The sequence below is a fragment of the Sinocyclocheilus grahami genome, unplaced genomic scaffold (genome assembly GCF_001515645.1).
Source record: "Sinocyclocheilus grahami isolate Dianchi unplaced genomic scaffold, SAMN03320097.WGS_v1.1 scaffold1220.1, whole genome shotgun sequence".
Classification (NCBI taxonomy): Eukaryota; Metazoa; Chordata; class Actinopteri; order Cypriniformes; family Cyprinidae; genus Sinocyclocheilus; species Sinocyclocheilus grahami.
Window position 1 is genome coordinate 368,940 of NW_015506399.1, and position 14,712 is coordinate 383,651.

General features: G+C 37.9%; 1 protein-coding gene across 1 annotated transcript in view; it reads left to right on the forward strand.

Annotated features, from left to right (window-relative positions):
- LOC107568137 (enhancer of polycomb homolog 1-like) overlaps positions 1-11,890 on the forward strand; it is a 32,609-nt gene extending 20,719 nt beyond the window's left edge. Inside the window, exons 3-14 of the mRNA XM_016253991.1 lie at positions 943-1,091; positions 1,547-1,694; positions 2,213-2,371; positions 3,091-3,180; positions 3,936-4,084; positions 4,178-4,524; positions 6,299-6,405; positions 6,486-6,558; positions 7,548-7,654; positions 7,735-7,873; positions 7,959-8,298; positions 10,278-11,890. Coding sequence (XP_016109477.1) covers positions 943-1,091; positions 1,547-1,694; positions 2,213-2,371; positions 3,091-3,180; positions 3,936-4,084; positions 4,178-4,524; positions 6,299-6,405; positions 6,486-6,558; positions 7,548-7,654; positions 7,735-7,873; positions 7,959-8,298; positions 10,278-10,350 — 1,881 coding nt within the window. The 3' untranslated portion in view covers positions 10,351-11,890. The remainder of the gene's footprint in view (positions 1-942; positions 1,092-1,546; positions 1,695-2,212; positions 2,372-3,090; positions 3,181-3,935; positions 4,085-4,177; positions 4,525-6,298; positions 6,406-6,485; positions 6,559-7,547; positions 7,655-7,734; positions 7,874-7,958; positions 8,299-10,277) is intronic.
- Positions 11,891-14,712: the final 2,822 nt, after the last annotated feature.

The following is a 14,712-nucleotide window of genomic DNA, read 5'->3' on the forward strand; positions in this document are numbered from 1 at the left end:
GCAAAAAGAACATAAAGGCTTGTCTCAGTTTTGCCAGAAAACATCTTGATGATCCCCCAGACTTTTGGGAAAATACTCTGTGGACTGATGAGACAAAAGTTGAACTTTTTGGAAGGTGTGTGTCCCATTACGTCTGGCGTAAAAGTAACACTGCATTTCAGAAAAAGAACATCATACCAACAGTAAAATATGGTGGTGGTAGTGTGATGGTCTGGGGCTGTTTTGCTGCTTCAGGACCTGGAAGACTTGCTGTGATAAATGGAACCATGAATTCTGCTGTTTACCAAAAAATCCTGAAGGAGAATGTCCGGCCATCTGTTCGTGACCTCAAGCTGAAGCGAACTTGGGTTCTGCAGCAGGACAATGATCCAAAACACACCAGCAAGTCCACCTCTGAATGGCTGAAGAAAAACAAAATGAAGACTTTGGAGTGGCCTAGTCAAAGTCCTGACCTGAATCCTATTGAGATGCTGTGGCATGACCTTAAAAAGGTGGTTCATGCTCGAAAACCCTCCAATGTGGCTGAATTACAACAATTCTGCATAGATGAGTGGACCAAAATTCCTCCACAGCGCTGTAACAGACACATTGCAAGTTATCGCAAACGCTTGATTGCAGTTGTTGCTGCTAAGGGTGGCCCGACCAGTTATTAGGTTTAGGGGGCAAACACTTTTTCACACAGGGCCATGTAGTAGATTTTGCTGGACTTATATATATATATATATAATTATTATTTTTATTCATTTTTTTACACACATTTTCAACTAAAACAAAATCTTGAGATATACCATAATATTGTTGTAGAACATTGAGTATAATTCCTAATCATTAGCTTCAGAAATGGTGGCAATAACTTGATTATTAAAAAAATTACCTGTTAAACATAATTTAAACAATTTTTTATGAGGCCAAATGCTAATGGTATTGTTCATGGTTCCCCAGAACCGTAAGAATGACGAGGCGTCCTATGAGAAGATGCTCAAACTAAGAAGGGATCTGAGTCGAGCCGTCACCGTCCTGGAGATGATCAAGAAACGAGAAAAGAGCAAACGAGAACTGCTTCATCTCACACTGGAGATTGTGGAGAAGAGGTATGTAGAATCACTCTCAGCAGTGTTTTTATCAGTGGGGTATTTGCATGTGTTTATAATAAATATACAAGACACTGCTTAACTTTGCTTTGCATTTTAATATACCTAAACTGCTTGACTCCAGAATTCTCGTAATTGCGTTTTACTGTGTGCGCGTATAGTATACGTATAATGGGAACTGGTCATGTATTTTTAATTGGCTTAGGCATCATTGCATACCCTAATTAAGGGGCTTGTTTTATATGGCTAAATGAGCAATTATGGTTCACCTTGTTTGTTCATGAAGGCCACGGGACCAAACCATTATTCATCCGTCATCTTTAATCACTGAGATATGTTGGGTAATTTGTATGTGTATACATAAAGATACCTCTCAGTGAAATCCCAAAAAAAGAAAAAAACTTATGTAAAGACCAGTTGCATCCTCCTCAAAAATCTCATCTCTTTAATTTCAGGAATGCCATGCCAGACTTTGGTTTAGAGGTGATGGCAGAAGCACTAGCTATGGCAAAACCTGTTTACAAGATTCCCATAATACCCTTCTCCAGCAGCAGTCAGTACCTCCACCAGGACCACATAGACTTCAAAGACTACAAGGCCAAGGTGGGTACATCATATCATCATGAAATCACAATTGACCCTCCTAATGATCCTTCCTGATCTTATTGAGAACAATTCATCGGTGCATGATATTATTCTTTTGCCAAAATACAATAACTTTGCTTTTTCCACTGACATCATCAATCTCTCAGACTGTGGCGGTAAAATGGGTTGTGAATGTACCATATTTTCTGGAAAATAAATCGCACTGGTTCAAAATTGCATTGTTGATCGAAATAAAAATCATGTATGTTTCATCAACGTATAAGTCACATTTTAGTTTTGAATTCAGGAATATAAGTGTAAAACAAACAAATTATAGTTGCCTTCATTATAAGCATCATTTATTATAAACGCCAAACCTAAACAGATTTATTTAAAGTGAAACGACAAACTATCCGAGGGTTCGAATCCAAATGTGTCCGCTTTGTATGCACGCATTAAATTTGCACAGCACATTTCAGATGACTTGTATTCCAGAAAATATGGTATGTATAATTATATGTATCTCTATCTTTCAGCCTGAAAAGACAGAGGTGGTCAGAACAAAGAGGAAGTACGAGAAAAGGCCCAAAATCCTGCCTCTCTCCGCCCCATTGCATACTGGCCCCTCCGTGTTTAACCCCAAAGACCTCAACCAGTACGACTTCCCCAGCTCTGATGACGAGCCCTTTTCACAGGTAGACACGCAGAGCATTTGCTTGACTGGGTATAATCACTGTTTAAAGGCAAAGTGTTTAATTACTTTAGCACCTAAACTGGTTTAATCAATGGCTTAATTTAATTATATATATTTATTTATTTATTTTATAAAGAAGTCTCTCATGATTGCCAAGGCTGTATTTATTTGATCAAAATACAGTAAAAATAGTAATATTGTGAAATGTTATTACATTTTAAAATAACTGTTTTCTATTTGGATATTTTAAACAAATTTATTCCGGTGATGGTAAAGCTGAATTTTCAACATCATTACTCCAGTCTTCAATGTCACATGATCCTGCTCAAGAAGCATTTCTTATTATCATCATCAATGTTGGAACAGTTGAGTTGCTTAATATTTTTTGCAGAAAAATACTTTTTGAAACTTAGTTTTTCAGGATTTTTTTAATGGATATAAAGTTCAAAAGAACAGTGTTTAAAATCTTTGTAATTGAGGTATTTTAACATTATAAATGTCTTTACTGTCACTTCTGATCAGTTTAGTGTAACTTATTCTGAATAGAATTAATTTCTTTCAAAAAAAAAAAAAAAACTTACTGACCCCAAACATTTGAAAAAGTAGTGCACAGAAATTGCACACTTCACATTTAAATAAATGTGGCTATATAGTGTTAGTTTGTGGACTTCATTGTTCATGCAATCAGTGCATAAAAGACTTCCTGTTGCTGTTGTGCAGATACATTCTGGGTCATCAGAGGCCGAGGAAGAGAACGAGCCCGATGGAGCGTTTGCCTTCAGGCGAAAAGCAGGATGTGTTTATCACGCTGTAGGTGTCGAGTGCTGACATATCTCATACCTTGCACTTCTTCTGTTCCACATCCTCTTTCCTCTCCACTATTGTTCTACACCACAGCATATCCCAATGTGCATTACAACTTAACATTATAAATGTCTTTACTGTCACTTTTGATCAGTTTAGTGTAACTTATTCTGAATAGAATTAATTTCTTTCAAAAAAAAATTTTTTAAAAGTAGTGCACAGAAATTGCACACTTCACATTTAAATAAATGTGGCTATATAGTGTTAGTTTGTGGACTTCATTGTTCATGCAATCAGTGCATAAAAGACTTCCTGTTGCTGTTGTGCAGATACATTCTGGGTCATCAGAGGCCGAGGAAGAGAACGAGCCCGATGGAGCGTTTGCCTTCAGGCGAAAAGCAGGATGTGTTTATCACGCTGTAGGTGTCGAGTGCTGACATATCTCATACCTTGCACTTCTTCTGTTCCACATCCTCTTTCCTCTCCACTATTGTTCTACACCACAGCATATCCCAATGTGCATTACAACCACGTAGACTCTACAGCTCTGTTTCAAAACTTTTAGAAGCTGTTTTTGCTGCTATACTTTAAGATGTCAATATTTAATTTTTTTTGTATGATTGACAAATAAGTATACAATCCTTTCACCGAGTCCCAATCCTTTATTCCCTGTAATTCATTTCATTTACCCTTTCCTCTGTACTTTTCCCTTCATTTTCCATTTTCTCGGTCACATTCTCATGTGGTTTCTGTTCCTGCAGCCCCGTTTGGATCACAGCGGCGACTGGCCCTGGTCTGGTGAAACAGACGGAGAGTCATGTGACCCGCGATTTCGGTACTCCCTCACCACTCTCACCATTCCCCGCCGCTGTGTCGGGTTGGCACGGCGACGGGTAGGACGGGGCGGCAGGTGAGTCAAGTCCATATGTCATTCGGTCTCGTTCTGACTGACGACTTGAATCGTATTGCCTGTTTACTTGATCCTATTTAATCGGTTCCTCAGGTTACTTCTGGACCGGGCCTATTCGAATTTAAATGGTTTATTCCAAAGTCTGGACTCAGAGTCAGAGCCGGACTTCTCCTTCCCTGCTTCTCCTCTCCATCCGGAAACCACTTCCCAGACCGTTACCTCATCCTCTTCTTCCTCTCATACCACGTATTCAGACCTGAGGCAGATCCTCCGAAACATCAAAGCTTGCCGCTGGAGGCACTTTAAACCACGGACACTAACCAGCCAATCAGGCGCAGGGGATGTGCTGTCACGGAGATTGTTTAGGGGGTTGGTGAGGGGCGGCGCAGGGCCGGGTGGCAGTACGCTGGGCAGAACAGCAGGCGCGGGACCACCAGTAGGTGAGTGGACTCACGCTAGTGTGCATGCGAAGTACTGGATCTGTTTGCTTGCTGATGTTTAATTCGGCGTTGTCAATGAAGTCTGGAAATAAACATGGAATGATTGACGGTTATTATAATTGACTCAGTGTTTGCTGCAGCGATACTGATATTTTGGACCCCTTCACTGGCAGTGCCCTTTTCTGTAGGGGTGCACAAACTACGTTTTCAAAAATAACTACTCGGTAGGATGTTTAAATGACATGGGGAAGGTTTTAAGGAAGCCCTGTGTAATTCCTCCGGTTTATGATTGTCTGCTGTACACATTGGAACAGTGCAAGGGTTTTGAGATGTTAAAGAGTTTAACTTTTTAAAAACTCCTCGCTCTTGGTTTTGCGACATGGATGGAATACTGTGATGAAGCACAATAGCCAAAAATGTCTGTTTGGATTTTGAATAGTAAGTGACATAGTGGCTGTTTCGATGGGTAATACACATTTTCTTTTTTTGTATTATATTATTGTATTTTTAAATAATATCTAGTTATTACATTGTATTTTGTTTAGTTTTTTTAATATTGTATTTGAAATTTAGTTTAGTTTTTTAATCTAGTTTAATTTCATACGTTTTCTGTTTATTTCCTTTGTTATAATTAAATTGTTAGCATTTATCATTTATTGCTTTTGCTTAAATCAGGCATGTGCTACTGAAAACCCACATGGCTTAAGGCCAAAGTATAGATTTTTACACGTATGTGAGGGTCCATAAAAAAACTGAAGTTATATACCAGAGATGCCCAAACCTGTGGGCCAAAGTTGGCCCGTGATGATTTTGTGTTTTAGGCACCTCTGGCTTAGACCAACAATTTGGAAATTAGCAGGCCGACAGTCTAAATTTCTTAAAAGCTCTCGGAGGAAGCATCGTAAGTGGCGCACTGGCTTTTAGGATTCTTGCATTCACATTGATGCAAAAACATTACTGAGCTTTTTGCAGAACATTATTTAAACCATTTGATTTCAGTATTTTGTTAAATGCAACTGATTCTCAGTTTCCCAACTCTATTAATTGTCTGCCAACACTTGACCAGTGACTAATTTTACATTACAAAATATTTAGATGAGGACAAATTGCATGCGACAGTTGGCTTGTCGCTGTCAAAGGAAAACAATAAACCAAGAGAAGCAAATCACCAGAAGCACAGCTGCAGCTTTTCATAAAACCTCAGTAAACGCGTCCAGCATTAAATAAAACCCGTTCAGATGACGACGAGAGCACAGCGTATGCAAATGATGCAGTGTATTCTCCTGTTTTATATTTGCGTATCGGTCCAGTGATCAGCTCCAGTTTTTAATATCATCTACATGGCTGCAGCTCACTTGTGCTCTTTTTGATGAGAAACCTCTGTCATGCTGTTAAACTAAAATAGTCCACATTACATTGAGAGAATATATTGATTTGATTGGTTTATTCTTGTTTTGAGAATGTTTTATTCTTTGCTAGTTTGAATGTAAAGAACCCTAAAATAGACCCTGTGTGCAATGAATCAGTGCATGCTATTCTAAACAAATGTTTTTGTAAGATTTCATCAGAATATAGTGACTTTCACCAACTTTGAAAAAAGCATTTCTGTATACCTGATGCATAACACACCCACAGTCAACTCTGTTGCAAATGTTTTATTGTGGTGTTTAAGATTTCTAGTCTCTTTCATTGAACAAGAAATGCTGTGAAATTGTGATTCTGCATGTAAGATAATATAATATAGATAGTATAATATTCCGGTTTTGTGTTTCAGCGTTGACTGCTGAGCAGTATCAGCAGCATCAAGAACAGTTGGCCCTTATGCAGAAACAGCAGCTGGAGCAGATACAACAACAGGCCAATGATACAGGCTCGAGTCAGGTGTGTAACGGAGAGACACAAGTGTCGCTCATGTCAGGAAGTGTGATGGCTTGTGTAACACTCTCCTGCTGTGTCCTCAGTCTCTTGTGTCCAAGACGTTGGACTCAGTCACCATAAAAAAACTGAAGTTATATACCAGAGATGCCCAAACCTGTGGGCCAAAGTTGGCCCGTGATGATTTTGTGTTTTAGGCACCTCTGGCTTAGACCAACAATTTGGAAATTAGCAGGCCGACAGTCTACATTTCTTAAAAGCTCTTGGAGGAAGCATCGTAAGTGGCGCACTGGCTTTTAGGATTCTTGCATTCACATTGATGCAAAAACATTACTGAGCTTTTTGCAGAACATTTAAACCATTTGATTTCAGTATTTTGTTAAATGCAACTGATTCTCAGTTTCCCAACTCTATTAATTGTCTGCCAACACTTGACCAGTGACTAATTTTACATTACAAAATATTTAAATGAGGACAAATTGCATGCGACAGTTGGCTTGTCGCTGTCAAAGGAAAACAATAAACCAAGAGAAGCAAATCACCAGAAGCACAGCTGCAGCTTTTCATAAAACCTCATTAAACGTGTCCAGCATTAAATAAAACCCGTTCAGATGACGACGAGAGCACAGCGTATGCAAATGATGCAGTGTATTCTCCTGTTTTATATTTGCGTATCGGTCCAGTGATCAGCTCCAGTTTTTAATATCATCTACATGGCTGCAGCTCACTTGTAACTCTTTTTGATGAGAAACCTCTGTCATGCTGTTAAACTAAAATGGTCCACATTACATTGAGAGAAAATATTGATTTGATTGGTTTATTCTTGTTTTGAGAATGTTTTATTCTTTGCTAGTTTGAATGTAAAGAACCCTCAAATAGACCCTGTGTGCAATGAATCAGTGCATGCTATTCTAAACAAATGATTTTGTAAGATTTCATCAAAATATAGTGACTTTCACCAACTTTGAAAAAAGCATTTCTGTATACCTGATGCATAACACACCCACAGTCAACTCTGTTGCAAATGTTTTATTGTGGTGTTTAAGATTTCTAGTCTCTTTCATTGAACAAGAAATGCTGTGAAATTGTGATTCTGCATGTAAGATAATATAATATAGATAGTATAATATTCCGGTTTTGTGTTTCAGCGTTGACTGCTGAGCAGTATCAGCAGCATCAAGAACAGTTGGCCCTTATGCAGAAACAGCAGCTGGAGCAGATACAACAACAGGCCAATGATACAGGCTCGAGTCAGGTGTGTAACGGAGAGACACAAGTGTCGCTCATGTCAGGAAGTGTGATGGCTTGTGTAACACTCTCCTGCTGTGTCCTCAGTCTCTTGTGTCCAAGACGTTGGACTCAGTCAGTGCCCAGTTTGCTGCCTCTGCACTCGTGACCTCTGACCAGCTTTTGACCCTAAAGGTCAAAGAGGACGGCGTAGGAGGTGGAGTCAACGGAGTCGTCCAAGCTTCAGGTTTGTGTTCTGGACAAGCTAAATCTTTTGCATTTGCTCATCCTGTAATAATATAGTTTCCAACTAATTATTGTTTGTTTTACAGGAGTTTACAAGGGATTGAGCATCTCTGCCACATCCTCTGCTTCGGTCCTCACTAGCCAACCAACACCGACCGCTGCCCCGCCCGCCTTCCTGTCCTCCACTAGCAACTCCAACACAAGCTCCACCCACACGGTCCACAACCCTTTAGGTAACCACAGTAACAACACAGCCAACTCCACCTCTCAGGTCCTGATCAGCAACAACCTACGTCTCAGCGTCACCACACCCTCTATCGTCAGTCTGAATGCCCGTCACCTTCCCAGAAGTCTCAGCAATGTGCCACCCGCTGCCTTGAAGCTCGCTGCCGCCAGCAACCGTCAGCTCCCCAAAGTCAACACTGGGTAAAGAATTACATTACATGTTTTTTTTTTTTGTTTTGTTTTTTACATATGTTTTACTATATTTAGAAAACGGTAACAATCCAGCAACTTTGTTGTTTTTTTTATAATGGTTATAATGGTAATGGAAATATTTGTTTGGAATTATATTTGGCAAACAGTAATAATCCAGTATGTTTTTTGTTTTTTTTCATCCTGAACTATTTTGTTTGCTAATAATATTTATAACAGTAACAGTCCAGCATAATTTTATATTTGCAAATATTTAAGTGACAATCAAGCTTTTTTAAATTTTTTGCTTTTTAGTAAGCAGTGACTAGCATTGTTACATTGTTTTTTGCTAATATTTTGTTTCTAAATCTTTATGAAAGTAACAATCCAGCCTTTTTTTGCATATTTTTACTATGTTTAGCAAATACTAACATCAAATATTTTTTTATTTCATTTTCTATATTTATCAAAACAGTGACAACCCTGGCATTTGTTTATTTATTTATTTTTAGCAAATAATAGCAGTATAGTTGTTTTTTTGCAAAAATTTTACGAATATTTGTTACAACAATTATACAGGTCTTAAAAAAGACTTTGTTTAGTGCAGGAACGGAAAGAATTTGCGCCCTGTTTGCGTGCAGCGCACACGAAGCGCGAGCACAGAGAACAGAGGTCGCGGTACGGGTTCCCGGTTTGTGTCCGTTCTCGTTCTGTGTATTTCTACTGTAGAAAAGGTTGTTCCGGGCCGAAACTGACTTCTTTCATATTTGTCGACCAGTATGCAGAAAACTACATCAGTATATCATCATAAACACCGCCGTTTTTGTCTTACGTGAACGTAAACGGATGAGAAAGAAAATACACACATACAGTATTTTTAGATCTGCGTGCGTTCGGTGTTAAAGAGACAGCAGCCTGCCTGTCATTAATGTTAATCAAAGAACAAAAGAAAATCATTCACTGATCTTGACTCAATACATTTAATAACTTTGATTAATCTTTATTTTATTTATGAAAAGAAAACTGCAGTGTTTTTAAACTTTTAATTACAGTTTCTGTACCGGAAATGTTGTTCAGTTGTATTTATGATATTGCTAATTGATTTGTTTGTTCCTATCGTATTACTGACTGTTTACTTGTCTTTAACACTTTAATATTTGAAATTTATATTAATCTAGTTGTTTTTGCTGCGGTATTTTTTTTTAAAGCATAGGCAAAATTCCTCTTGCAGTGTTCTGTAGGCTGCTGATTTTTGCTCGTGTTATTCAGCTGCAACAGAATGCTTTGTAAAAAGACAGAATAAATGTTTGACTTCATTTTTTTTATATTGGATTTTTTATCTTATTGGAATCGATAAGCAGAATCAGAATCGGAATCGATCAAATTTAAACGATACCCAACCCTATTTATCATACTAGATACATTTGAAAGTTCTGTTATAATGCTACTCATCACCGGTCTATTAAAACGCACAACATATTAAAGCGTCTTTGGTGTTTCCATGTTTTCTACAAAACAAAACTGGAAATCGAGGGGTTATGACGTCATTGGCAGGCGACACACTGACACTATGGACACAGTCTGTGTCACTAATTAAAATTGCTTATTTCTCTGGATTTAAACATCCTTCGAAACATTTGGGATAATGTAAGTACACAAGTCAGCAAAATATATAACACTGTTCTAGTGGTTTTTGGATATTTTAATAACAAAAAATCTTACATATTGTGCCTTTTTAAAGCATGAAAAACTAGTTTTGACCCCACATCAAAATGAAAAATAATGCATTAAAAATGATAAATCTGCTAATTGAAAAAAAATTTAAAAGCTCATTGTTCACAAAAATCTAAAGTTCTGTGGTTGCTTTTCTGCTCTATCGTGATTGCATGGATGTGAAATGTTGGAAACATTGCATTAGTTGCGCACGTACATTAGTCACTTTTTATTGGCTTGTTTATCAGGTTATTGATCCGTTTCCTGTTTGTTTACAGGGAGAATCACGAGCAGGAAAAGCAGTCCCTCAACAGTATAGCAGAGAACACAGTGGCCATGGAGGTGACGTAGTGACCGCAGCCTGGGCGTCGTTCTTTTTCCCGCCCAATCCAGTCTTCTGGTGCTGTGCACCAATTGGGTTCGGAGAAGCAAAAGGACAGCGGGTTTCCGACTGTCTGGTTCTGGTTTCCGGTTCTGTCTGAACGTGACAGGAAATTGAATCGCTTTATTTTCGCCCCTTTTTCCATTTTTTTTTTTATTTTTTATACTTTGTTTCTGTTAAGAAAAGATGTGTAAATTATGATTATGGCTAATATTCGATGTACAGAAACTACATATTTGTAAAAGCCCACCACCACCTTGTATATATGCTACTTGAATACAGAACTGTTGAGTTGATGTTTTGCACTTGGGGAGTCCAAAAGAGTAAAAAGCGAATGAGGGGGTGTGTGTGAAGAGTCATGTGCATGGTGAGGAAACCTGCTGTTCTACCTATTTATTGTGCTGTGTTTACAATTATTGTTTTTTTTTATGTTGGTTATTTTCTTTTATTTCGTACACTGTGTCCCTCAGTTGTTTCCTGTGGTGTTCTAAGTGTTTAGGTAGCTGGCAATTCCTAAATTTCCCCATTTTCAAGTTTGACTGATTCACTCTGTGAATCAGATTGAACGTTAATGGAATCACGCAAAAAAAAAAATTCAGTTTTATTTTATTTTATTTTCCCCTCCTCTTCTGGGAGGAATGGGACATGTTGGGGTTCGACGCCCTTTAGTTGCAGGGGTTAATGGGAAGGCAAATTTAAGGAGGTGGTTATAGGAATCTTCCATTTTTTATCATCCCAAAAATAACAAAAAGACAAACAAGGGATGAAGTCTTCATTTTGTGAGCTTCCAATGCTTCCGGTCAACTAAGCACTATCGTTTTTTTTGTTTGTTTGTTTTTTAGTTGATTTATTGCTGCTTTTTGTATAAATTCAGTTCCTTTTTCATGCGATGGAAACAGTTGGGTTTGTCCCCATTTTTATATTATAGTTATTTTTGTATCTTGTTTTGCATTTCTATCATTCTGTTCGTTTTGGGGGGGTTTTTCAGTTCTTGTGGTGAAGCGTTAGCGGAAGACTTCATTCTTTGTTGCTAAACGTCACGCGCAGCGGCCAATATGCGCCCATCTGAGTCGTCATTCCGGTTTAATGACATTCAAGACCAAGAAGGATCAAAAGAGGTTGATGCCAAATGAACGTTATCTCTTTGGCCTTCTCTAAACGCATCGAACCAGCATACTCTGGACTACTTCAAGGCCTGAAAAAAACCCACAAGTTAAAGGTTGTGCCTTCCTTTGGGAATGTCCTGCTCAGTCTCTTCCGTGAAGAGGATGCTCTGGCTCAAGACCGCGGTCCTGCGGTACACACTTGCCCGGAGCTCGGATCTCCGATGCCAAATCCACTGGCTGAACTGAATCATCCTCCTCCAGGGCTTTTCTAGTCTGATCTGGATGGAGGCAAAAAAGAAAAAATATGGAAAATATAAAAAAAGAGATATTATTGAATAAGTGAAAAAAGATGTGACAATTCAAACATGAATCAGACAATAAAGCCCAGGTTATTATATGTGAATTAATGAGTTGTGTTTTTATTGTGTGAACAAGAGACTGAATTTGAGAATTCCTTATAAAGTAATACTAGGATGCATTAAATTGATCAAAAGTGACAGTGAAGTCATTTATAATGTTACAAAAGATTCCCATTTCAAATAAATTCAAATCAGCATATAAGAATGATACTGAATGGCTACTAAAAATCCAGCTTTGCATCATAGGAATACATTTTACAATTTTTTTTTAATTGTAATCGCATTTCACAATATTATTATTTATTTATTTTTATCAAATAAATGCAGCCTGGATGAGCATAAGAGACTTCTCAAAAATCCTAATTATTTCAAACTATATATTTCTCAATGATATATAAAATATTAATTTCAACATGTATTTTTTTGCCTAATCTGGTGAAATTTCAGACGTTTTATGGGTTAAAATTATATCTCAGGTAATCTGTCAGAGTTCTTGGTGTTTAAAATAAGCAAGATTTCCAAGTAAAAGGATGTCACTCATGTCATGTAGATTTTAGGCCTGCCAATTGTTTGCAGATATTTTTTTTTCTGTTCACTTAATACTCAAAATGACATTCCAAAGGAAATGATGCTGAAACGAGCCCTGTTTGAAAAGTGTGACCGCTTGCAATATCGAGCACCATGAATGTTAATGACTTTTTATTTCTTTTTTAAGCATCCAGCAGAACTTCAAACACAAGCAAGACCCGGCAGCTTTAAAGGAAATACAACTTGAGATCTAATGACAGCATTGGCATGCCTTTTTAACTGACACATTCTTATAAATTCTTAAAACAAAAATACGAACTTTACAAGAAATTGAGTGTGCTATAAATGTTGATAGAGCTTAAGTCTCTCATTTAACGTGGAATATCCTTGGTTTTAATAATTTAAAATAATTTAAACCGTGCATTCATAAAATCATGTTGCCAATAGGCAAAGATATAAAAGAAAGTTTTGCAGAAATTGTGTAGAATAACATCATGATGGTTAAAATGATTAAATCTGTAACGTTCTCAGACGGATGTATGACCTCAGACTGATTGTGTCCAGTATTTGTACAGTTTACACAACTTCACAACACTCAAGCCACAAGAGTGACCTGTGAGGTTTTGTGTACTTAGCAAATTGTGGAACATTATAATTGAAAAAATTATCATGCATAAAATTTCTTCCATGGCAACATGCTTCTTTTCGGTTACACTTTACTTGAAGGGGTGTGCATAAGACTGACATGACACCTTCATAATCATGACATGACAATATGAAGGGTTTTTATGCATGTTTATGACAACTGTCATTAAGTGTCATTCACTCAGTTATGTAATTTTTATGCAAAGATGACATTGTTTGAGATGTCTTTGTTATGGGCTATGGTTAGGGGTAAGGGTAGGGGTAGGGTTAGGTTAGGTTTAGGTCAAATGTCATATTTGCATTAAAAATTACATAACTGAGCGAATGACACTTAATGACAGTTGTCATAAACATGCATAAAACCTCTTTCATATTCATGACATGTGTCATGTCATGATTATGAAGGTGTCATGTCAGTCTTATGCACACCCCTTCAAGTAAAGTGTTACCGAGTTTTCCTTTGGTGGCAGGTGAAGTCAACACGAAATCAAAAATATACCCCATTTACACTATATATATATATATATAGGCCGACTTCCCCTTTTATTTTTTTCCATAATTCCTAATGAATAAAATCCAGACTCATTCTGCTTTCTCATTGAACATCCTGTTTATGTCAGAAATACAGCGTGTCATTAAAAGCCTTGTGAACTGTATTTTTTGTTCAAATCAAATGACTCTTTGCAATGATCAGTATATGTGGCCTTGGAGCAAGAGAAACTGAGGACAGTCCTGTTTTAAATGTAGTCTTACTGAATGTCCAGAATGTGCAGTCATCAGATGAAAGCAGCAGGAGATTCTCATCTTCTGAAGAAAACATTATATTGCACGCATAGCAATCTGTCAGATTCTGTTGCTGCATTTTCATGTTTTCTGTTTTGCATCCCTTGTTTTGCTCTGTATTTTTTTTCTTCTTCAGAGAACGAGCCGACTGAATTTCAATATGAATGCCAAATCATCTCTCTGCACGCCAGAAAGCCAAATATTGTTTTTATCGACCTCAGTTGAGAATACTGAACTCGCCTGTTACCATAGTAACATATTTAAAAAATCGTTTTGAGTGTTTTAGGTTGAGTTTCTTCAATGTTTGAATGCCATGCTATGTCAGGGGTGTCAAACTCAATTCCTGGAGGCCCGGGGCCCTGCAGAGTTTTGCTCCAACACACATGTAGTTTTCAAACAAGCCTGAAAGACTTGATTAGTTGGATCAGGTGTGTTTAATTAGGGTTGAATCTAAACTCTGCAGGGCTCCGGCCCTCCAGGAATTGAGTTTGACACCCCTGCAATGATTTGAGCTTCACTGTTCTCACAGAATTTGAACCATTATTAAAACATAGGCTAGTTATCGTTCTTGGTGTGAACGGGCCTTTAATAATCACATTATAGTACATAAAGTACTCGTTAGCAGCTTTAGAGCGAGAAGTCGTCCTGATTTGATAGAGATTGGTTGAAGCACTTCATTCTGGAGAGCAGAGTAAGTGCTGGAAATGCTTATCGACTGTTTATGTGCGATGGACTCTGTCCAAGTCTCTCAAAGTGCGCTTTGATCCGAGGAGGAAAACGTGATGAGCCAACAAGAGGCTCGGATCAAAGATGCAAAGTGATGTGTGTGTGTGTGTGTGTGCGTGCATGCGTGCGTGTGTGTGTGTGTGTGTGTGTGTGTGTGCGCGTGCCTACTTAACCATAATTTGGG